General features: G+C 46.9%; 2 protein-coding genes across 6 annotated transcripts in view; both read left to right on the top strand.

Annotated features, from left to right (window-relative positions):
• ENTPD1 (ectonucleoside triphosphate diphosphohydrolase 1) overlaps positions 1-18102 on the top strand; it is a 30000-nt gene extending 11898 nt beyond the window's left edge. For 4 of the 5 annotated variants that reach the window (XM_042818836.1, XM_042818834.1, XM_042818835.1 and 1 more), the window contains exons 2-10: positions 8661-8794; positions 9165-9282; positions 9941-10091; positions 10921-11080; positions 12000-12236; positions 12774-13034; positions 13459-13575; positions 13782-13919; positions 14022-18102. In XM_042818836.1, coding sequence (XP_042674770.1) covers positions 8681-8794; positions 9165-9282; positions 9941-10091; positions 10921-11080; positions 12000-12236; positions 12774-13034; positions 13459-13575; positions 13782-13919; positions 14022-14228 — 1503 coding nt within the window. In that variant the 5' untranslated portion in view covers positions 8661-8680 and the 3' untranslated portion in view covers positions 14229-18102. Of the gene's footprint in view, positions 1-6922; positions 7119-8660; positions 8795-9164; positions 9283-9940; positions 10092-10920; positions 11081-11999; positions 12237-12773; positions 13035-13458; positions 13576-13781; positions 13920-14021 lie in introns of those variants that run through there. The other variant, XM_042818833.1, reaches the window with a different exon arrangement.
• A 2307-nt stretch (positions 18103-20409) lies between these two features.
• Positions 20410-22040, top strand: part of CPN1 (carboxypeptidase N subunit 1) — a 6656-nt gene continuing 5025 nt past the window's right edge. The window contains exon 1 of the mRNA XM_042818882.1: positions 20410-20784. Coding sequence (XP_042674816.1) covers positions 20562-20784 — 223 coding nt within the window. The 5' untranslated portion in view covers positions 20410-20561. The remainder of the gene's footprint in view (positions 20785-22040) is intronic.

The raw sequence follows: 22040 nt of genomic DNA, 5'->3' as shown, positions 1-22040 counted from the left end.
CTGAGACATGCTCCTGTGGAAGAAGAAACACCTGTGAAGGAAATCACACTTGTAAGGAGTGGTGAGATCCAGGTACAGGCAAAATCCCATGCATAGGTGAGCTGCGTCCATCCTTTTGCCTATGCAGCCTCATCATAAAGTGCCTTTGCCAACAGCTCTGTTGACACTGTGTCAGTCTGGAGTGGTCTTTGTGCTTCTGCAGCCAGTCCCCGACAGCCTTTGATCCTGAATGGGAAGTGAAACTTTAGGAGAAAATCTGCTTGTTTTGCTGTGCTGAAATGCACAAGAAGCTCTGCTTTTCCTCTGGCAGCCACTCAGTCTGTGTGCATGTGGCACTCCTGGTGCCACGTTACTGTTTTGGAAGCTGGGGAAGTAAGCCCCTGAAAAGCAGTAGTGGTGCTTGATGTGCAAAGCAATCCCAGGAGTCTGTGATTCAGAGAAAAACGTTCCTGAGATGCAGCCTCAGCCCTGCAAGGCGGGAGTGGTTGTTGGTGGGGAGGGCAAATGGGGAAACTGGTGGCTACTGGGAGGGTGTATTTTGACACTTGGTATGGTGTAGAACACACTGTGGGTACTGAGAGGTTTGGACATATTTTCTCTGTGGTTGTTTCTGTGCCATAATCTGGTGGGGTTTAGCAGTATTTGCAATGTTTGAGACTTTGTTCTCTAGGAAGTTGCTGAACTTTCTCACTCAAGTGTGGGTTCTGGGGTGGGAAATGATTCTCCTTAAGGCCGCTTCCTTTCTTTTGTCATGGCAACTTCTGCATGGTGCTGATGCAGGGAGGCTGATGGAGCATGAGGAGGGGAGCTGTGCTGGGTGGGTGATGTGCCTCCGATCACCAATCTGCCTATTAAAGTAATGGTCCCACTACTTTACCACCAACTGTTAAACACTTGTAAGCAGTAGCGGTGTGGGGGCTGAGCTGGGAGCTATCAGCCAAAGAGAAAGATACACCCTAATTCTGATAGAGAAAGAAACATTGCTCTGATAGTTGATTATTATTATATAAGTAATTCATAGTTAGTCTGCATTAACGAATAACGTCTAGTAGCAATTTAAAATGGTTTCCCAAAGTCAAAATACTTGAGCTGAATCAACTGAGTATTTAAAATAATCAAAAGGAATGCAAATCAGAAACAGCCTAATAACTTATTCTCTTCCCCAGAAGCCTTAATCTAACAGTTGAAAGTTATGCTATTTTAAGAAAATAGCGTCAGTGAGAAAGATATGTATTTAAAGGTGGGGGGGAGAATGAAGCTGTTTGCAATCAATGCATATTCAAACTCAGAAAGTGTAGGAGGTGGTCAAAAGAGGCATAAGAAGAAAATACGGCCAGACACTTAAGAACAGCAGAGAATTGAAGGGCACTAAGCACAAAAGGATGTCTAGCAGCAATACTGTCCCACTGCAAGTCAGTATATTGGAACTATCAGTGGAAACAAAACTAAAGGATGTTAGTGCTCGAGCCTGCTTTGTTTCCTGTAAGAAAAATAGATGCTTTTACATAATTAGATAGCTAAGTGTATTTAAGTAATAACTTGCGTGATAAGCTTGAATTCACAGGATATTTTCTGATGAAACTTCAAGCTTTGTGGGTAATGACAATAGATCTTCTCCAGTTAAATTATAGCCTTAATGGGCTGGTAACACAAATTAATGCCAGAAGTCATCTGGTAACAACTGATGTAATTGCTAACAGTTGTTTCTTCTGATTTGAAAACCTCTTTGATGTGTGAATCCTAAAGGAAAGATCATAAAGAGAGTCCAGACTTGGAAGCCTAATAAAACATCACATAAATGTGGAAATTAACTGTCTAAAGGTCATTGTGTCAGCAGTATCTTGCCACTTGTTGGTTGTATTGGAGAATATTGAGTATCTCTGTCTAGCTACTGGGATGCAAGCCAGCAGAAAGCTTTCCCACAGAGAGATGACTTAATGAAAAGAGTTGTGGAAGTTTTGGTGGGGCTGGGGTATAATGGCAAGGAGCAGGGCTGGGAAGCTGCATGCGGGCTGTGCTGTGCATGTGCTGCAGTGGGAAGGTCTCTGCCGAGGATGTGCTTTGTGTGCAGGGCAAAAGGGTGTTTGTTGGCAGGGCCTGCTGCCCTTAACTCTCTGACACGGCTCCTTTGGCACAGGGGATGTGGGACTGACCTGCACAAAGCCCCTCAGGGCCACTTCCAGCTGCGCAGGCAGCTATGGGCAGGGAGAGAAGGACTCTGTGTGATGCCTGCTCCTTAGTTTCTGTCCCTTGCTGCCACTGCTAGCTCTCACAGCACTCCCCAGCTCTCCAGGAATGTGGTATGCCTTTTTTTTTTCCTCATATTTTTTTCCCCGAAACACAGCGCTCCTCCAAAGCATCCCATGCAGTTTCCCCAGGTCATGCTCCAGCTGTGACTTGTGAAGCAGCAAAAAGATGAGGTGCCCCCATCCTAAGCAATGCTTGTACACGTGGGATCCTACTTTACCACCTTCCCTATGGCTTACCCATTCTCACTGTCAGATCTGGCTTCCTGACATCTATCACAGACTTTGCTGAAATTCTTTTCCTTTTACTTTTCGTTTGTCTGAAAATGATTAATGTCTCCCTTGCTCATCTCTTTCTAAACTAAACAATCCAATGCCTTCAATCTTTCCTCACAGGTCAAGTTTATAGATCTCAGATCTATCCATCTTGCTCTTTTCTGGAGCTTCTCCAAGTAGTGTACATCTTTCTTGAAAGGCAGTGGCCAAACTTGGGCATAGAACTTCATATAAGGCTCTACCCAGGTTAGATGGAGGGAAGGATTACTTCAAACTGCTATAGCTGCAAGAATGTTTTCTCTGTGTGTGCTGCTTAACTACTTGCTCACTATACTGACTTTGTGTGATGCCTATTTTCCAAACAAGAGCAAATATTTGCTCTTATCCTTACTGAAGTGAGCTGGTGGTTTCCCCTGGGGATTCCCTATTTTCCAGATTTATTTATATTCCAGTCCTATTTATCACCATGCTTTTAACTCCCAACTTGGTGCTATCACAAGTAGTCACGTTCTTTATTCCATCTCCCAGCTCGCTAACGCATCTGTAGGTTCAAGACAAGGTTAAACTTTTCTGCCTGGTTGCGTAGCCTATATCTACACGTCTGCCAGCTCTTGAGATTAGTAGGGCTGTGCAGTTTCATAGCAAGTGTATCTGAAAAACAGCATCCAAGAAAAAAGGCATACTATATTGTTTGGATTATCGGTTTCACTGGAATTTCAGTGTTTATATGTTAGCATTTATGGGCACTTCATCTGGAAAACTATAATCCACTAAATGTGTATTTATAACTGTATAGAGCATCACAGTGTGGGCCAGCTATCATGCTAGTACTTAAGACGCAAAGAATAATTAAAACTTGGAGTAGAGCTCCCTATGCAGTTCCACATAATAGCTACAAAAAGTGATGTAAATGCTAGTCTGAAGCTTGAAGTCCAACTTCAAAGTGTTCAATGTCTTGTCCTGATATTTTGAAGGAGAATCTCTCAAACCAAAGCAGTTCATATAATGTATATGGTCTTGTATCAATAAGGCAACCCTGAGCCTCTTACCAGCCCAATAAAAGGCCTTCCTGACACATGTGGTTTACATCATTTTGCAGCAAAATATTCCTCATCAACCTCGCCATGTGTGCCTTTCAGCATGACAAATTTCATGACTAACAAAAGCTCATTCTCTCCCAGCAGGCGGATAATGTATGTAACCTATATGCACCTTGGCAGAACAACAGCACTGATTGCTCCCATCCCCTCTCCCTGCCATCACGAGCTCTCTGATTTGCTTGAGTTAGGGAGTTCCACAGGCTATATATGCCTTTTAGCTGGGCTGTACGACTGCACAAACATGCAGCAAGCATCCCTGGAAACTGCTCAGGGAACCCATTGCTGGGAGGCTCCTAGCAGACTATGCAGCAACATGGGTGATCAGTGCAAGAGCAACAGATGGGCACGGTTCAGTGTGATGCTGTCTTAGTCTATGATATCATTCTGAGCCTCAAGGATGGCAGGTAGTGCCTTGGAACTCCCTTTCCTTAGAGCATGAAGTATGGCAAATTTAATTAAATGCAGTTGAATGTGGGTTTGTTGGGGTGGCATAGGAGTGATGTCAGGATGTCTCATCACTGGCTGTGATTGGTGAGCCTGAGGTAGCATTGATGTGAGGTCCCCACTTTGCTTCATTTAGGCTGGGAATGCAGCGTCTCCTAGTGTAAGTGGCACATAATTGTGCAAGGCTCGTTTCTGCAGAACAGCTCAGGAGTGCTTGAGAAAAGAACAGGTAATTCTGTACATGGAGAAGAGCTGCTGAACTGCTCAGGTAGACAGAGAAGGCCAGAAAGGCAAAATCTGGAAGAGATCATTGTTTATGAATTGGTTTAAGTTGATAAATTCCAGGCCATTTGAGAGCTGCAGAAGTTTTGAGTCAGAGATGGACCAAAGACAAAGGGAATGTACTGGCAATAAATTGAGGCTGAAAATGAGAGTGTTTCTGGCTGTACAAATGTATACTGAGAGCAGAAAAGTGATGAGTGGGGAGTTGTCGCTTGTCAGTGTGGCACTTGTGCAGTGGAAATGTTATTGCAGCACAGCCCTTCTGTAACAGGCTGAGTGTGAGCATCCAAAGCTAAGAGCAAATGTCACCTTTAGCTGCTGTGTTAAGCCAGACCTTGGAACTGTATTTTAGTTAGTGGAGATGCTGGGTCACAGCGAGGTTATCTGAACTGAGAATGACTGTGGACCATGCACAGCATCTCTCCCTAAATCAGTGTTACTTCTGTTTATTGCATCTCTTCAAGCAGCTGGCTGCCTCGTTTCTTTTAACATTACTTGCGAAGTGAGAAGGGAGCGGGGGGGTGGCAGCCTTGGTCATGAGTGACATCTCCTGGCTGATGAGGCCACGGGACAGTGTGGTTTTGGCTGGAGGAAATTTCCTATTTGTCTGGAGGCTCTGGGAGATGCTGGGGTCAATCCTGATCGCTTGCTGTCGCACAAAGCTGCCTCCCACACCATGCAGCTTTCCTGGGTTCCTCACCAAGAGCAGCGGGATTTTGTAGCAGAGCGACTGCCAGCTGAAGTGCCTGCCAGCATCACTCTCAGTTGATAGCTAACTCAGAGACAGAAATGATAGTAGATCTGTTTATGTTCTGGGACCCACACCAATCACTCGGAGCCAGCAGCAGCCCCTACAAAACAACAAAGAGACCAAAATTAGAAACAGACAGAGATACATGAGCAGCTGGGCTGTGCTCCAACATCTGGAGAGCACTCCATGCTTGCGCAGCTGGGCAGGGTGCAGCAACCAGGCCCCCAGCTTGGGGAGAAAAGTAGCATAGCTGCTATGCCTGCTTATGGCCTTACATGATATTTTTTAACACCACTTACATAACAGGAGAAAGAACAGAGATGTCCTGGGCTCTGGCTGGAAACAAAGCTGGGAGGTCATGCTCAGTATTTAGCTGTGGAAAACTGCTGATGAAGAAGTGCTGGGGCCTGGCAATCACAGAGGTGCTGGGCGTGAAGGACTGCCTTGCATAGTGGGGGCTGAGGAGTGTCAGAACAGCATGCAGAAACATGGACATGAAGTACAGAGGAGCTGGAGGAGGCTAGGGAAAGCGTAGGTTCTGTAGGCATTGCAGGAGCTGCAGTTATGTCTAGAGTTGATAGAAATAACCAAGTGTATAGGAAAAGGAGCTTGTTCAAATACCTCAACTTCCTGAGCAAATTGCAGGTCAAATTTTAATTGCATTGAGTTCTTTATCTGGATTTTGCAATGTCTAAAAGAAATTGTGTTCAATCTATACTCTTCTAAAGTGCCATTTAGCAGGTTTTTGGTTTTGCTAGCTTGCTCACTGAGTTGTGCTTATCATTTGTACTTTGTATTTTGTTTCAACAAGTCTTTGGTAGCATAGCAGTTCATGCAAATGGATGCTGTGGTATGGGATACAGCAATGAAATCACTGTCTCAGAGTCCTTGTCACAGTCCTGACAAGGGCCCGTGACACTGAGTTACAATTCAGGAGGTGAGAGTTGTGTTCAGGACTAAGAAAATAATATGCCTTGGAAAATAAATGACTCATCTGAGGCTGCAGGTGGGATGCAGAAAATTATGTCTTTGCCTACAGGCAAGGGATTTCTCTAGGCCCATTTCATTAGGAAAATTGTTCCTAACCTGTTGCTGCTGAAAAGATGCAGTTGATAAAGAATATTCATCATGACAGGAAATCTGAATATCTTAGAACTGATGCAAAGGCATGCCATCTTTCAGCCCTGTGACAGTAAGCACCCAACAAGGCTGTTAGTAGCTGCTTCCAGACAAGAGTAAGGATGGCAACTATTACATGGGTTTTCTGTGCAGCTGTCAGCAGCAGTTCCAGTTTTCAACCATGCTTCACTGGAGCTGTTGGAGAGGGTCCAGAGGAGTGCCGTGAAGATGATCAGAGGTCTGGAACACCTCCCCTACAGAGACAGGCTGAGGGATCTGGGCTTGTTCAGCCTGGAGAAAAGAAGGCTGTGAGGAGACTTCATTGCACCCGTCCAGTATTTAAAGGGGATTATAAATGTGACAGGAATCAACTTTTAGCAAGGATAGACAGTGATAGGACAAGGGGGAATGGTTTTAAGCTCAAAGGGAGAAGGTTCAGATGTCAGGAGGAAGTTCTTCACAGAGAAAGTGGTGAGATGCTGGAACAGGTTGCCTGAAGAGGTTGTGGATGCTCCATCCCTGGAAGTGTTTAAGAGTGGGTTGGATGGGGCTCTGGGCAATCTGGTCTAGTACCAGATCTGGAGATTGGTGGTCTTGCCTGTGGCGGGGGGGGGTGGAATTCGATGATCCTTGGGGTCCCTTTGAACCCAAGCCATTCTATGATTCGTTTGTATCTGTACTGTGCAGCTAGTTATATCACCTGCATGTATTCATTTTTCTAGTGTTCATTTTTGTTCAATGGACATGTTCAGTACATTCATAACCTGAGCCAACTATCTCCATCAGGAGGAAAAGTCTCCCAGCTGTCACACTCTGCTGTTTTTAATCATTTCAAGCCTTGAGTTCTGGGGCCCTTTTGAAGAAAGCAATATAAAATGCATTCTGCCCTCCTACTGTCTGGTATGTGTACTAGACTGTTTTTTCTAAGCTACATTCTTGGAGATATTGGCAAGCATGCTGTGCCTCTAACAGACAGTCACAAAATGTGAGCATAACAAGCTTCCAAATTTTGCCGTTAGCATCAGCAGATTTACATGTAAGCACAATGAGAGAGCACAAAGCTCCAGGTCAGCATTAGGCTCCCCAAGGACCTCCTTGTGGGGACACTTTCGGAACGAGTTTTCTCAGAACTTTTAGATTCCATTCTCCTTAGATGGATGGAAAGCAGCTATCTGTCTGCAGATGCAGAGGTTCCAAGAACCCCCCCCCATCTTTTTCAGAAGTTAGCCCAAATGAAGTTACTCCAGGATGTTGGGTCATTTGTAGGGCTGGACAACACTTGGTGTAGTTCTGGCATCTGGGACCAACTTTGATGTGAAACAGAGTGGTTAGAAGGTGGTTCTCTTCTGAGCATGAATGCTTCTTATATTTGCATTTGTGATGTGGGGTGCCTGGAAGGATTTGGAGAACTACTCCAGTACTGCCTAAAGGACTGGAGAATCAATAACTTCTGGAATTGAAGTTCTGCTGTACAGATGCAGAGCAAACATGGTTCCTTTATCTTCTTGGAGAGTGAAGGTAGTTGATATCTCTGCCTGCATGGAGGTATTGCCACCCTGAATGACCCGTAACAGACTTCTAAACATCTCTAGGAGAATTTGTGTACTAGGAAAAGACAAATTAGCACCCATGTGAGCAGTAAGGCAAGCAGTGCTTTTGACTATGGAATTTCAGTGTGGGTAGAAATAGATTTCATGCAGTAGAAAGAACAGGTACTAGAGCGCCAATAGTTGAAACTATTCCATTTACAGCTAGATTGTAAGTCTACAAAATATTTTTGCAGATTGTCTAGAGCTTTGTGTTGTGGATTATATTTTATTAAACAATACTAAAGTGACTGAGCCTAAGCTGTGAACTGAAATTTCCATCATGGGAGATGGAAGGAGAAGCCAAAGTAGAAAAATACAATCGGCAACACTGTGCTGGCCGTTAGTATATTCCGAAAACTCAAAAGCTATATTGGTTCTGAATTATTTCCACCAACCATAAGTAGCTTTTTTAAATAATTCTACTGCTGACAATGTATTTTAAACTACAAAAAAATTAATTTACTTTTTTTTTTTTTTTAATATAGCATTGCCAAAGTTCAGGACAGCACTGCTTAAACTGTGATTCAGAAATGTTAGCGTTAGATTTTTTAAATGCATTACCAGTGACAAGGATGTTGTAAATTCTTTTTAATGTTGTAAAAACCTGGCACAAGGTATACAGTGACAGAGTGTGGCAGGGGTTAAAGCTCTTGGCTCTGCTAAGCTTTGTTGTTTTTAAATTAGCAGTCTGTTCTTTCAGCTTCTCAGTGGTTATTGAAACAAAGACAGAGCTATGGAAAAAGCTGGTGCTTGTCCCATGCAAACAGTATTTGGAACACGGGAACATGCCTGAAGACTTTTGGGGTGAGGTAAGTTGGGTTACAGGGATGCTAACATCCTTTTTCTGCTTTAGTCACAGGTAGCAAACCAAAGATGTCTACAACAAGGAAAATTCTACTCATACTCGGATTTCTCTCCACATTGGCTGCAATTGCTTTAATTGCTGTAGCAGTGACCCAAAACCAGCCACTTCCGAAGAACGTCAAGGTATTACAAGCTGAGGCTCTTACAGGAAAACAAGCCAAGCAGAGGTTTAGGCATGCATGGTGCTCAAGGACATGTTGCTGTCCCTGCTGGGTCAGTCTGATCTCCCTTTCAGGCTCCGTGCATCTTAAGCAATCTGATCAAAACAGATATGCCTTCACAAGAGACCATCTCCTAAGTAATCATTTACAGTCTTGCTACTGCTCTCATCCCCTTAAGTGAAAACTTAGAACAAAACGCTGCATGGGGAGAGTAATGCTGTAGCATGTCCCCACAGTTGCCAGGTTTGCTGTTCGTTTTTGCCCATGCTCATGCATATGCTCTATCCAACTCAGTGGCTCAGGTGTGATGACAGGATCTGTTCTGTCCACAGTATGGGATTGTGCTAGATGCGGGGTCGTCCCACACAAACCTGTATGTGTATGAGTGGCCAGCAGAGAAGGAGAATGACACTGGAGTGGTGCAGCAGGTGGAGGTGTGTAAAGTTGAAGGTAAGAGGAAAGAAGGAAGCAGTGAAAGGGGATGAATTGGAAAGAGAATGTGGCGAAAGGGTGGTGGAGATGAAATTTGGGGAACTGACCAATAGTGACAGCAGCATTAAATCTGTGATCTAACATATATTCCACTGCTTCCTGCTAAGAACTTGTTGCTTGAACTTCCAAAGAGAAAAGTTGGGTCCATTTTTCCTTTCATTTGGGGATGCACAGAGTTAAATGCTTTGTGGAAAGAACTACACTAAGGATTGTACTTGACAACAACAAAATGCAATTTCTGTGTGTACCCTTGCCGAAGCACTGATAAACATCAGTGAGAAAGGAGGACACTCTGATCTCATTTTAAAGGAAAAAAGTGACAAAGGTTACTAAACTTAAGCATGTTGTGGTTTGTTTTTTTTTTTTGTTTTTTTGTTTTTTTTAATATTTAATTGCTATGTAGATATGTAATGGTTTTGGAAGGCATGAAGTATGGTGTCAGTCACAGCTTTTGTCAGAGGAATGACTGATGCTTTAGGGTTTCTAAAACCTAGAAATGGGGTGGTTAAATCTGTTGCTGCTCATGCTAGTGATATTGTTTAGTGGACAAGGCTCATGACAGCCCTCACAGGTTACGCTTGGAGATGGTGCAATGAAGTCTTCCAATTTCTTGCAGGCCCAGGGATCTCAGGTTATTCCCAGACTACAGAGAAGGCAGGTCCCTCTCTGGTGCAGTGCCTCCGACAAGCAGAAGAGGTGATTCCCTCAAAGCAGCATCGAGAGACACCCGTCTACCTCGGAGCAACTGCTGGCATGCGGCTCCTCAGGTACCACAGTGTTCATCTCCTTCCCTTGCACCTTAGAGCACCATAGATACCAAGCGGTGTCTCTGCAGTGAAGTCATTGGAAATGCTACAAGTTGGTGCTGTGCCCAGATTTCCATCTCTCTGGACCTCTAGTCTCCCCAGACTCTTCCCCACTTGCCTGGCAGGTCTGTTTCCACCTGCTCCCCCCTTCCATTTTCTCCGGCACCCATGTGCAACACAGACACTATGAAGGATAGCCATGCCCAAACTGCTACTTGAAGAAGTTGTTCAAACATCTCTCACAGTCTAGTAATAGATTTGACCCACAGTTTTTGTGCCCTGTGATGTTTTAACTCCCTTCATACCTCGACTTGGCCTGAAATCACCAAAACTAAGGTAACTTTATATAGTTCAAATTTATGATTTTTCTTGGGGTGACTCAGACCTGTTACCTGGCTGGATCAGGGAGCTAATTTCATGTGTTTTGTCTAGGGAAAATCCCTGGGATATCAGGGATATATATGAGACATGGTCTCTTACGAAATGGTGAAAAGTGAAAAGGATCTCCCCAGGGTGATCCTTGCCAGGGAATGTTCTCTAGGAGAGCAGGGGGGCTATGCTCCAATTCCTGCTGTCAACTGCAGTGTCTGTGTCCGGGCTGGTAGCAGCTGTGCTGTCAAGGTGTGATCGAGAGACACAGCCAGTTACAGCTGGATGTATCCATGTGAAGGACTGTCATGTTATAACTGACAGTTGGTGGGGGGTTGCAGCCTATCTGCTCAGAGTGAAGCCCATAAGCTGCTGAGGGCTGTCAGCTGCAGTCACTCCATCCTTTCTTCCATTCATTCAGGTTGGAAAATAAAGATGCAGCTGACAAAGTCTTGTCCTCAGTCGAGAAGACACTACGCTCAGCTCCCTTCAATTTCCAGGGCGCCAGAATCATCAGCGGTCAGGAAGAAGGAGCCTATGGATGGATCACCATTAACTACTTGCTTGGTAATTTCAAGCAGGTATTGTATCACTGGCAAGTCCAGATTTGAACCACTGGCTGGCAGTGCTGTATGAATCATGCCATTCATGAGGGTGTTTCAGGAGGCTCCCTGTGAGACGTTTATCACAGATCGGGATGCTGTGCTTCTTGCATCAGCAATTACTGTAGGTAGTCTTAGAGCACTGAAATAAAACAACAGTTTCAATAACTTCTCACAGGTATAGCATCCTCCTCACTTACTGATCTAAAATACTTCTGTGCTTGGTTAAATATCTGCAAAGTGTCACTAGTACTTGAAGGGAGCATATAAAAAGGAAGGGGAACAGATGTTTACGAGGGTGGATAGTGACAGGACGAGGGGGAATGGTTTTAAACTGAGACAGGGGAGGTTTAGGTTAGATATTAAGAGGAAGTTTTATACACAGAGTGGTGGTGCACTGGAACAGGTTGTCCAAGGAGGTTGTGGATGCCCCATCCCTGGAGGCATTCAAGGCCAAGCTGGATGTGGCTCCGGGCAGCCTGGTCTGGTGGTTGACGACTCTGCACATGACAGGGGGGTTGAAACCAGATGATCATTGTGGTCTTTTTCAACCCAGGCTAAAAGAAAAAGAAAAAAAAAAACTTTTCAGTATTTGATGATGATTCTTTACTATCAGGTTTATAAGTCATCTGGGCACTGAAACAGTAAATTGATTTTTCATATAGCAGTTGTTTTTGTTACATGTTCTTCAACCTCTTGCAAACACTTGGATGTGATCCATCTTGCGCTCTTCTGAGCCTGTACCTTGTTCTGGTTCTCATCTCGTGCCCCCCTTGAAGCCGTACTCCCTTTCCTGCATTCTGTCCTTCTGCTACTATTCTACGAAGACTTTCTCTTTTTGTTCCTGAGTACATTTTCTCCATGCCTGATGTATCCGTACTTTGAATTTTTTTTCAAGTCTGGCTGGAAAAAATTTCTACATTCCCTGAAATCCATAAGTGAGACATCAGGAGCATTAGACCTTGGAGGAGCCTCAACACAGATTACCTTTGTACCAGCTGAAATCTCTTCTGAGTCCCCACAGAATTTGCTGTATTTCCGCCTCTATGGCAAGGATTACCAAGTGTACACACACAGCTTCCTTTGCTATGGAAAGGACCAGGCTCTGCAACAGAAACTGGCCAGGGATCTACAGGCAAGTACATCTGGGGTGGCACGTGGAGGTCCTGGACTCTCACAGCTTTGACGTACTGGTGCTGCTGTGTCCTGGCTAAATGTTGCATCACTTAGCCTGGATTTGGAAAGTGCTGTTATCCTCCATAAAGTTTGGTTAGATGCTCACAGATGACAGCCAACATTTTCAAAGATATTACTAATTAGAGATGCCTTGACTGATTGGCATGGGATAGCAGCAATATTGTGCTTGTCCGAAAAAGATGGTGGAGATGGTGCTTCACCATCTGAGAAAATCCCAAATCAACAGCAGCTTCAGAAAATATGGCTGGAACTTGCCCAAGGTCTGAAAGGGAGAATGCAACAGAGCAAGAAGCAGTAGCCACATGTCCCAAATTACGGCTAAAGCCTTAAGTCTGTCCTCACCTTTGACCCAGTGTTTGTGTGTCTTGGCATGATGTATCATGACAAGTGCCTTGTGGTCACCCTTTCTTGTGGTTTTTTCCCAGTGTGTTATTCTAGAGTGAAATATAACAGCTTTTGTGAATCTTATTTTCAGAGCACAGAGAACGGCAGCCTCTTTGACCCATGCTTTCACCAAGGATATCAGAGAACTATAAGTATCAATAATTTCTTCAAAAACCCTTGTACATCAGTCGAGAAAAAACAATTCCCTTTCAGCCAGCTGCATATTGAAGGAGAGGGGAATTATGAAAAATGCCGAAGAAATATCCAGAATCTCTTTAACAAAACCAACTGTCCTTACTCCAGCTGCTCCTTCAATGGGATATATCTACCTCCATTACAGGGGGACTTTGGGGTAGGTTTGCATTCTTCAACTCCCTATAATTCAGACCATCAGAAGAGAGAAACTCAGAACAATGCTGGAGCGTATTATCCATGGATGGGGCAGAAATTCATTTCCAAGATAACTTTTTAGACATGAAACTACAGAAATAGTCTTTGTTGTCTGGCTGTGAAGACAACAAATATAAGAGCTACTATAGTAGATACCGGCCTACGAGGCAGCGGTACTTCATTTACAGATTCGTTTTTAAAGCTGTCCCTCCCAATGGCCAGCACCAGGGACAGGAGAGCTTGTCACAGGCCAGTGTGATTCATGCACAACTGTATGAGCATTACTGAAGCCAGCCAGCTCACCTGACTGTTTCTTTTGTTTCTCTAAATAAAGCTGTCTTGTGGGATTACTGTTGTCCTACTCAGGTTAAAATATTCTCTTTCAGGCCTTTTCTGCTTTCTACTTTGTGATGAACTTTTTGAACCTGACAAATGATGTCCCCTTCACCCTGGAGGAAGTGACCAGTGCTATTGAGAAACTCTGCGCCCGGCCTTGGCATGAGGTGAGCAGAGCTGCTTCTCTGCAGCGGGGCAGACTGCCCAAGTCCCAGGTGTTGCTAATGCTTCCTAATAGGATGCGTGGTTGGGGGTAATTTCCAAGGCAGGCACAGGAAGATTTCCCACGGCACCTGTAGTGAATGTTCAAGTGCAAGCTGGAGCTGCAGGAACACAGGTTTAGCAGCCTGGTGACTTCTCCCTCTTTTCCTAGGTGAAGCTACAGTATCATCAAATAAAAGAAAAGTACCTGAGCGAATACTGCTTCTCCGGAGCCTACATCCTCTCTCTACTGGAAAATGGCTATGGATTCACTACAGAGAACTGGCAAAGGATCCACTTCCTTGGAAAGGTATGTTGATTGCCACCTCTGCTATACAGCTTTGCCCATCTTCCACAGGGATGATACTGCCCTGGCACCTTCCATCTCTGATTCTGCTCCTCTCCATTTCAGATTGGCAGCAGCGATGCAGGCTGGACACTGGGCTACATGCTGAACCTGACCAACATGATCCCTGCGGAGGAGCCTCCTGCACCTCCTCTTTCCTACAGCAGCTATGTGGGGCTGATGGTTCTGTGCTCCCTTGTGCTGGTATCAGTGATCCTGCTTGCTTTGCTTCTCTTCCACAAGCCCAAGTGCCTGCAGAAAGGGATCGTCTAGGAAGACTATGGAGGGAGAGGCGCCCCAGCTGCTCAGGGCTAGGAGCCCACTGAAGACCAGGCTGTAGTGCAGAGTCCCTCCCTCTGAAGCTACTGACTGTGTGCAACAAGGGCATTTGTCTCTTTTAAGTTTCACTTGCACTGACAGATGTTGGGACATCAGGCTCGCCACCTCTATACCATGGACAGACAAGCGAGCGTTCCCTTCTTGAATGGGTCGTATTTTCATTCACTGAAACTCTGCTGCTTGTTTTTTTTATTGCCTTGTGCATAGCGTTATGAAGAGAAAAGCAGCACCAATCTTTGGGAGCCAGTGCTCCTGCAAGAGTAATCTCAGGGTCCCACATGCCACTGAGCTCTTGGGAGTGATCACACTGGGTGATCCAGCTCCTCCTCTGCTGAAGCTGTTCCCAAGAGCCATTCCAGCAGGGAAACTGCACCAGCACACCTCTGCTTGCCAGGCGTGGTCACTTGTAGCCAGCTAGCCCTCAAAGGCTGGTCATGCTCCCAAATGTCACTCTAGGACAAGAAGGGATGGGAATGAAGAAACTGAGCGTGCTGGTGGTTATCGATCCTTAGCTGGGCTCTGGCAGCAGTCTGCTCCTTTCACAGGTGGCAAGAAGCCTCTTTCCCCACGTCTTCCTGATGTTTTTGCTGGACCAAAGCTGGCTCACTCTTACACTGAGCCATTCCCATGTCCCTAGGTTGACTGTGCATCAAGACATGAGTTCCCAGCCAGACATTGCTGATTATTATAGGAAAAGCCATCATCCTAGCCAAGGATTCTTGACAAGTAGTGAGCACATATATCTACAGGAACTCTGATCTGATCAGCGTGCCTCCAAGTATACATCCATTAAAACAATCCACTGTCACTGTGCTGATCATATAGCAGTCTCTGATTTAGGGAAAATGTTTTTTGGGCCATTTCCCTTTATAAAAAGACAGCTGGTAAGAGCCAGCGTGAGGGCACACACAGCCTCTCTTTCCATCAGCGAAAGCATGGAAAATTTGCCTTTCTTTCCCTCGTGGCTTAGGCTACTCCCCAAACAGTAACACCTAGGTGCTGTAAGTGCACTTACCACAGCCCATATTCTAGCGCACAACTAGATGGTGCCACTGATCAGGTTTATGAATCACTTTCTTCTGTTACCTATTCCGTAGTCCAAAACAGAGAGGTAAGTCAGCAATCAATTTTTATGGCAATTGGAAACCACTGATACCTATTTGCTTGGGAGGTAATCTAAGAAATCTCTTCTCCTAATGAAACACGTGTGCTGGAGGCCAAAAGAAAGCAGATACTGTGGAGAGAAAGGCATGGCATGGTCATCTTCACCTGTTTCCCTGAGCAAAGTTGCAGGAAAAGCAGGAAATGCAACAGGGATGAAGCTTTCTCCCTTGGGCAAACACAGATGCAGAGCTCAGGGCTTTTGTGCTTTCCCAGCTTGTTCTTCCACATAGTGCAGGCTGAAAAATGTCCCCTGCTTGTTTCTAGTTCATGCCTGGAGTAGGAGCCATGACATGCTGAAGGTAAAGGGGAAAATATACCCTCTCCAATGGTAAGATGTTAGGGCATTTTTTCAAAAAATGTCTTTTGCTCTGAATTAGCTGGCCTTAGCTTCTGATGGACCTTGATCCACCAGTTCCAAAACGACTAACTCTTTGCTATTAAAATCCCTTCTATTGTTGTTGGTGCTTGGAAGTCAGCATTGTATCATATTAAATATTGACCTTCATTCTGTAAAGTGCTTTGTCTTGACTCACGCGTAGCTCTTGAGTCAACTTCCATGCAATTTTGTACATCTGAAGTTTGGATGCCAAAGGTTTCAGCAGCAAGTGGCAGTAGATGCCCTAACACTGTACATAAAAGTAATAGCCCTTGTTCTCTTGATCTGTACTCTTTTTCCTATTCATATATCTCAGGGTCAGGTCTGTTCACTTAAGGTTTCATAAGGAGCTGTTTTGTTCAGTTTAGCTCTTGCAAGTTGGCCTTATTTTCCTACCATGGCAATCCAGAATGGCTGCTGTCTCGTGGTGTGCATCAGTCTTTTGTCATGAGATGTTTTGCCTTCTGCCTGGCTCTGCTGAAACACATACTGTTCTAAGAACATTTCTCTAAGTGACCAAGGTCAACCCACAAATGACATTTCCCCACGCTGTTTGTTCTTTTTCCAGTTTGTTTGATCTGCAAACACAGAGATGTGGGAATTCATATAGATGTGGAGCCTTCTTTCTGTCATTTTCTCCAAGGACATGTGTATAGGATGAGATTTAACAATAATCTTTGGTCAGGGTAGGAAGGTAGAAGAGCTCATCACGGAGCAGGCAGCTGCCAGTGCTGCTTAGCTTTGTCTGGCAGATCCATCAGGAAGTTTCTGAAACAGATGCAGAAAATCCACGTGGAAACTGGCATGGAGAGAGCCTGTGCCAGTCTGCTGTTCTGGTCCCTGCTAAGGGTTTATGCCAGAGGAAAGGAGCTGAAGTACAGAACCTGTGAGAAAAGCTTCAGCAGTGCTTTGTATCTTTACTTGCAGGTACTACAGTATTACCATTGTAAGCCTTTGCTTCTGGAGTTAGGTGATTGCCTGGTATCATGGCTTTCTCCTTCTGTTCTGTTCACAAAGCAGCAACAAATCAAAAGGTAAAAGGCCCCAAAGGAGATAAATGCAATATATTAATTATGTTATTTTTAGAAGTTAATGACTTTTAGAACACATTTATGAGACAATCCTCAGAACTAGTATTTCTAAGGGGATACCAGCTGTGCCATTTAAACCACCAGGCAAGCTGAGGCTCCAGGAATAGGTTGGCCAAGGGCATCCTACTGTGGCGAGACCCGTATCACTCACTGGCTGTGCTTGAGCCTTCCCAGCAAAACGTATGGTTCTTCTCAACAACCTCCTCTGCCATTGCAGGGTTCTGTCTGTGGAAGCTGCTCAAAACGCTGGGTCAGTTATGAGATTTAATGAATGTTAATTTCCTTGCTTCTGTGCTGTGTCTGACCCAGCCGTGTATGGCTCAAGCGTATGTTCCAGAGTCACTCAAGGACTTCACCCACCATGAATACTATGAAAGGTAGTGGGGGGAATTTCCATATATGTCCGGTGTTAGTAATGTCATATCATTTCTTTTGTTAATACAGTTGATCTGCCTCTCTGATAAATATCTGTGCCTTATTTCTGATTTGCTAGAGTCTGGCTTTAATTTCCAGCTCCTAGCTCCTGTTCAGTTTTGCTCTTCTGGGTTAAAACATGTTTTAACACCACATGTTCTTGTCTTGAATATATTTATATGCTACTCAGCTCCACTGGGCTGTCCAGACCCCTGGTCTCTCCTGTCCCTGTGTTTTATCACCAGGAGCCGTGAGAGGTGTGGCAGGGTGAGTGGCATGGCACAGGGGTTGAGCATGGCACTAGGATGTTGAGCAGTACTGTTTGGGAAGGTTCCTTGCAGATGACTTGCTCATTTGGCTGAGCACAGGAGCAGTCTGACTCCTCTGGGACTGATGACTTCCACATCCACAAGCTCTCTCCCATTCACCTCAGGGTTGGGTCAGAGGCAAAACTGTCAGTGACATTCTGGGGGAGAGAAGAGGAAGCTGTTGGGTGGATGCAGCTTTCCCACCCCTCTTGCAGAGAGCAGCCCACTCCGCAGCAGACCTTAAGAAGTACACTTCATTCCTCACCCAGTACAGCCAGCCCTCCCCTCTGCATGGGCTGAGAACAGCAGTTTTGTGCCCTGCCACTTGGCTGTGCAATTCATGTGGCTTCACCCTGGTGAAATGGGTCTCAGTTTATTCTGATACACGCACCGATCTCTGTATCCTTATCACAATAAAGACTTCTTAACCCATGCCAGTGATGCTCTCGGACTGCTTTCCAGAAGATGGGAATGACCCAGGGGTAGGATGAAGCTTTTGGCATAGAAGATGGAAAAGTCTTGAGGTGAGGTTTCCTCTGCTGCCAGCTGCTCACTGCTTTTCTGTGTCAGATCTGGAGCTCCTGGTGGCTGGAGGGGCAGCATTCCCTCACGGCATAGCAATGCACCGTGTCCTTTCCTATCTCCTGGTGCCTGGAAGGCACCTACTGCCAAAATCTCATCTTTTCTTGGTTTCATTTTATCCTGACCTCTCCAAAGCAGTTTGTCCCCCTTCCCCCCGCCACACTGCAGGCCTGCATTCTTCTGTCCTTGCCATCCTTCTCTCTCACCCCAGCACCACTGGCACAGTGCCTTCATGATCATCCCTGCAAAACAGGTGAAGGATGCAAGGCTGTACCTCTTGCTTCAGGGCCGCAGCTCTGTCTGCACGCAGCTGCAGCCCAGCCAAGGTAAACATGCTTGTCACCACTCATTTTTCTTTCAGTGTGCACCCTCCCCAGTTTGTTCATGCAGCTCTTATCTTGAATTTTCCTCACATTTTCCAGCCTTTCTCTGGTAAAAAGATGGCCAGAATGAAATCTCAGGCACCACAAGGGATCTGTCCAAGGCCAGGATCCTGTCACCTGCATGAGCAGAGGAGCAGTGGGGTTAAGGGCTGGAATGTAGGAATTGCATTCATCTCCACTTCTCTGCTGTGGCACAACACATTCCTGCTCGTGCTCCCCCTTCTGCTTCAAAGTTGCTGTGTCTTTGAACATCTGGGGAGAGGGGATGATTTGTCCCAGATGTATTTGCTGCATTTTCCAAATGATGTCTTTGTTTACTTCCTGTGTTGTTTCTATGTTCTATGTTGTTTGTTTCTGCTTCCATCAGTGTTTTAATGTGTTGGATGTGTGATGAAATGCCTGCATCTGGCCCTGTGTAGTTATCCGAGCTGTGGATGCCCGTGGATGTTCCCTGTGATTTCATCCTGTTCCCTTTTGCTCTCATTAAAGTCTCAGCTTTGATGAGGTAATTTCATTGTGCATTGTGTGCAGAGCTATTTCCTTTTGTTTGATTCAAACCTGCTGCCTGGTGGTGGGCTGCCTCCACGCCTGTGTTATGGATAATGCTGACTAATTCTCCAGACCCATCATGCGTGAGATGTGTTCTCCGCCCACCCCAAATCTTGCTCACAGCTCTTTTTTAGGATCCAGCATTCTGCCATTTCTTTTTCTTGTTCCCCACGTCAGTGTCATCCATCTCCATAGGAAAGTGTGCACTGTTCCATGTGTCCCCTGGCAGCACCCTTCTATCTCAGCCTGCCCTGCCCCACCAAATCCTGCTTACAGTTGCCCCACAAGTCTCTGCTGCTTCTCCTTGGCTATCAGTACAGGGAAGAGCTGGCAACCCTAGGGCCATTTTGCATTAACTAACAAAAGACGTTGTGATGCTGATCCTATGCTTAGATGTGAGTTGCTCTGAGGCTGAATGGCAAACAGGGAAGTGGTGGAATGGAGCTAAGCTGGAAGAAGGCATGATAACTACTATCTTTGCAGCCTGCACTGCTTGCATTGAAGCTATGAGCAGGGATGCCTTGTTATTATCACAGAGCAGCAAAGCTGCTGTTTTGAGAGTTTTAGCAACACTGCGTCCATCCATGGGCAGAGCAGCATAGATGACTGCACACCCTTGAGCAAGAACGTCTCTGGCAGAGAGGTGAAGGGGAATTGGCTTCCTCTAAATCCAGAATCGCTCTGCAACTGTTCATAGCCAGACCTTTTCAGTTGCCTTTAAGCTTTGGGGCTCTCTTCTGCCCGGTGCATATCGGAGGGCACCGTCGTGTCCCCTCCTCGCATGGCAGAGCTCTGTGCTGCAGCATCGCACCTCGCGCTGCTCTCTGACTGCTGCTCGGGCAGAAAGGCGCGAGAGTGCGACCTTGCTCCTGTCCTTGTCCCCATCCCAGGCCCCATCCGTGCCGCGGGCGTGCGGGGCTAGCCGGAGCCGTGCCGACGCGGTGCCACCGCCGCTTCCCCAGGAGATGGGGCAGGAGAGCAGCACTGTTCGGAATGGGGCCGGGGGAACCGCCCGCGCCGTCAAGCCCCCGCCTCGCTCGGCTCTGCCCCCGCGCAGGGGCTCGGTCACGGCGCGTCCCTGCCGTGGGGGCCCCGCTCCCTCCCGGAGAAGCGGCCTCGCGGAGCCCCCGCTCCTCTCCGCCCGCTTCCAGCGCTGCGCTGCCGCCTCCCGGGGCGCGGGGTCCTGTTTGCCGTCCGGTTAATGAGTGAGCAGCACTCTGGACGCTTCCCCGACGGCGGAGAGCGGGCAGTCAGCGGGCGGCCGGGAGAAGCATCCCTGCCCCCGCTCCCGCCGCCCCCCGCCCGCAGGTGCAGGGGGCTGGCACTTGGCGGGGGAACTGGAAAGAGCTGGTTCCAGTTTGCACTTTAGCTCCGGGCGGGGAGGAGGGAGCCGGGGGCCGATGGCGGGGTGGCTGCGGCCGCTGGCCGGGACCCTGCTCCTGCTCGAGGTAGCGGCTGCCGTCAGCTTCCTGCACCACCGCTACGAGGAGATGGTGCGGGCTCTATTTCGCGTGCAGAGCGAGTGTCCGTACGTCACCCGCATCTACAGCATCGGACGCAGCGTCGAGGGCCGCCACCTATACGTGCTGGAGTTCAGCGACTACCCCGGCATCCACGAACCCCGTAAGTACGGTGAGGCGGCGACCGGGACGGGGCGGCCCCGACAGCGCTACCGCTGCCACGCGGCACCAGGGGGCACGGCCAAGAGCCGCCTCTCTGCCCGGACTCCCGGTGCCGGAGCTCTGCCTTTGGGCACGCGGCCCCGGCGCGTACTTTGGCCACAGCTCTGTTTATAAGCGCAGGATGACGCAGGAGAGCTCGTCCCAGCACCCACCTGCCCCGCCGCCCCGTTCTGCCCCAAAACCAGGCAGAGGTGGGAGGGAGGAGTGCAATCCTTCCTTGTCCAAGCTGCACGGGGTGGTGCTGGGCCCCCGCAGATCTCCAGACACGCCACCCGGTGCCGAGTGGCCCCGCTGCACCTTGGCAGCAGCACACGGAGATTGGGGCAAGATTCTGCCTGCCTCCTGCAGTATGTTTTGTCTTCTCAAACCTTTGCTTGCTCATCAAAGCAGGGGCTCATACATTCAGGCTGCGTGGTCCCTTTGCCAGAGTTCTGATAATGCTCCGCCAGGCTTTGCTTTGGCAGAGCCACAGGATTGCAGCTGGGAGGGTTGCGGGAGGGCACCGGGCAGAGGTTCAGCTCGACCTGCGCCTAGTTCTCTCAGCAGCATGGACTTGTGGCCCTGCTTCTGGGTACTTCCACATGTGTGGTGTCTTTCAGACTCTGCAGGCTTCTTTGAAGTCCATGGAAAGTAACTGTGAAAAGGAAAACTTTAAGTCAGTTGGCTTTTATGTAGTAATTCAGGCTTCTGTGTCTGTGTGGATGTTTAGGGGTCTGTGTATCAGTATAGGCTGACAAGTCCTGCTTCAGACTCGAGGCATGTGAGGAGTCCCTGCTGAGACCTTTTTTTAAATGAAGGCAGCACATAATCCCAAGATGTTTTTATAGATTTAATAACTGGATTACCTAATTAAGTCAGTTCTCAAGTCTCCTGAAACCTAACCAGGTCAACACATATTGCCCACCCACAATGTCCTTCGCTGAGGCATGGCAATCCAAAGGTCACTGGCAACAAATATGGAAAAGCAACATCTTGTGCCAAAACTAGGATTGTTTTACCATCTGTCTTCAGCATGTCCGGATGCACTGAGATTTCTGAAAGTACTGCTGTGTTCTGAAAGCACTGTTGGGTTCTGGAAGCATAGTTGGGTTCTGAAGGCATTGTAGGGGTCTGGAGTCATGGTTGGGTTCTGAAGGCATGGTTGGATTTTGGAGGCATCATCAGGGTCTGGAGGCGTGGTTGGGTTCTGAAGGCATG

The sequence above is a fragment of the Centrocercus urophasianus genome, unplaced genomic scaffold, assembly GCF_019232065.1.
Source record: "Centrocercus urophasianus isolate 14NV4802_14NV808 unplaced genomic scaffold, USGS_Curo_1.0 seq_17, whole genome shotgun sequence".
Taxonomy (NCBI): Eukaryota; Metazoa; Chordata; class Aves; order Galliformes; family Phasianidae; genus Centrocercus; species Centrocercus urophasianus.
The sequence above is the reverse complement of the archived record's forward strand: the minus strand, read 5'-3'. Positions and strand labels throughout refer to the sequence as shown.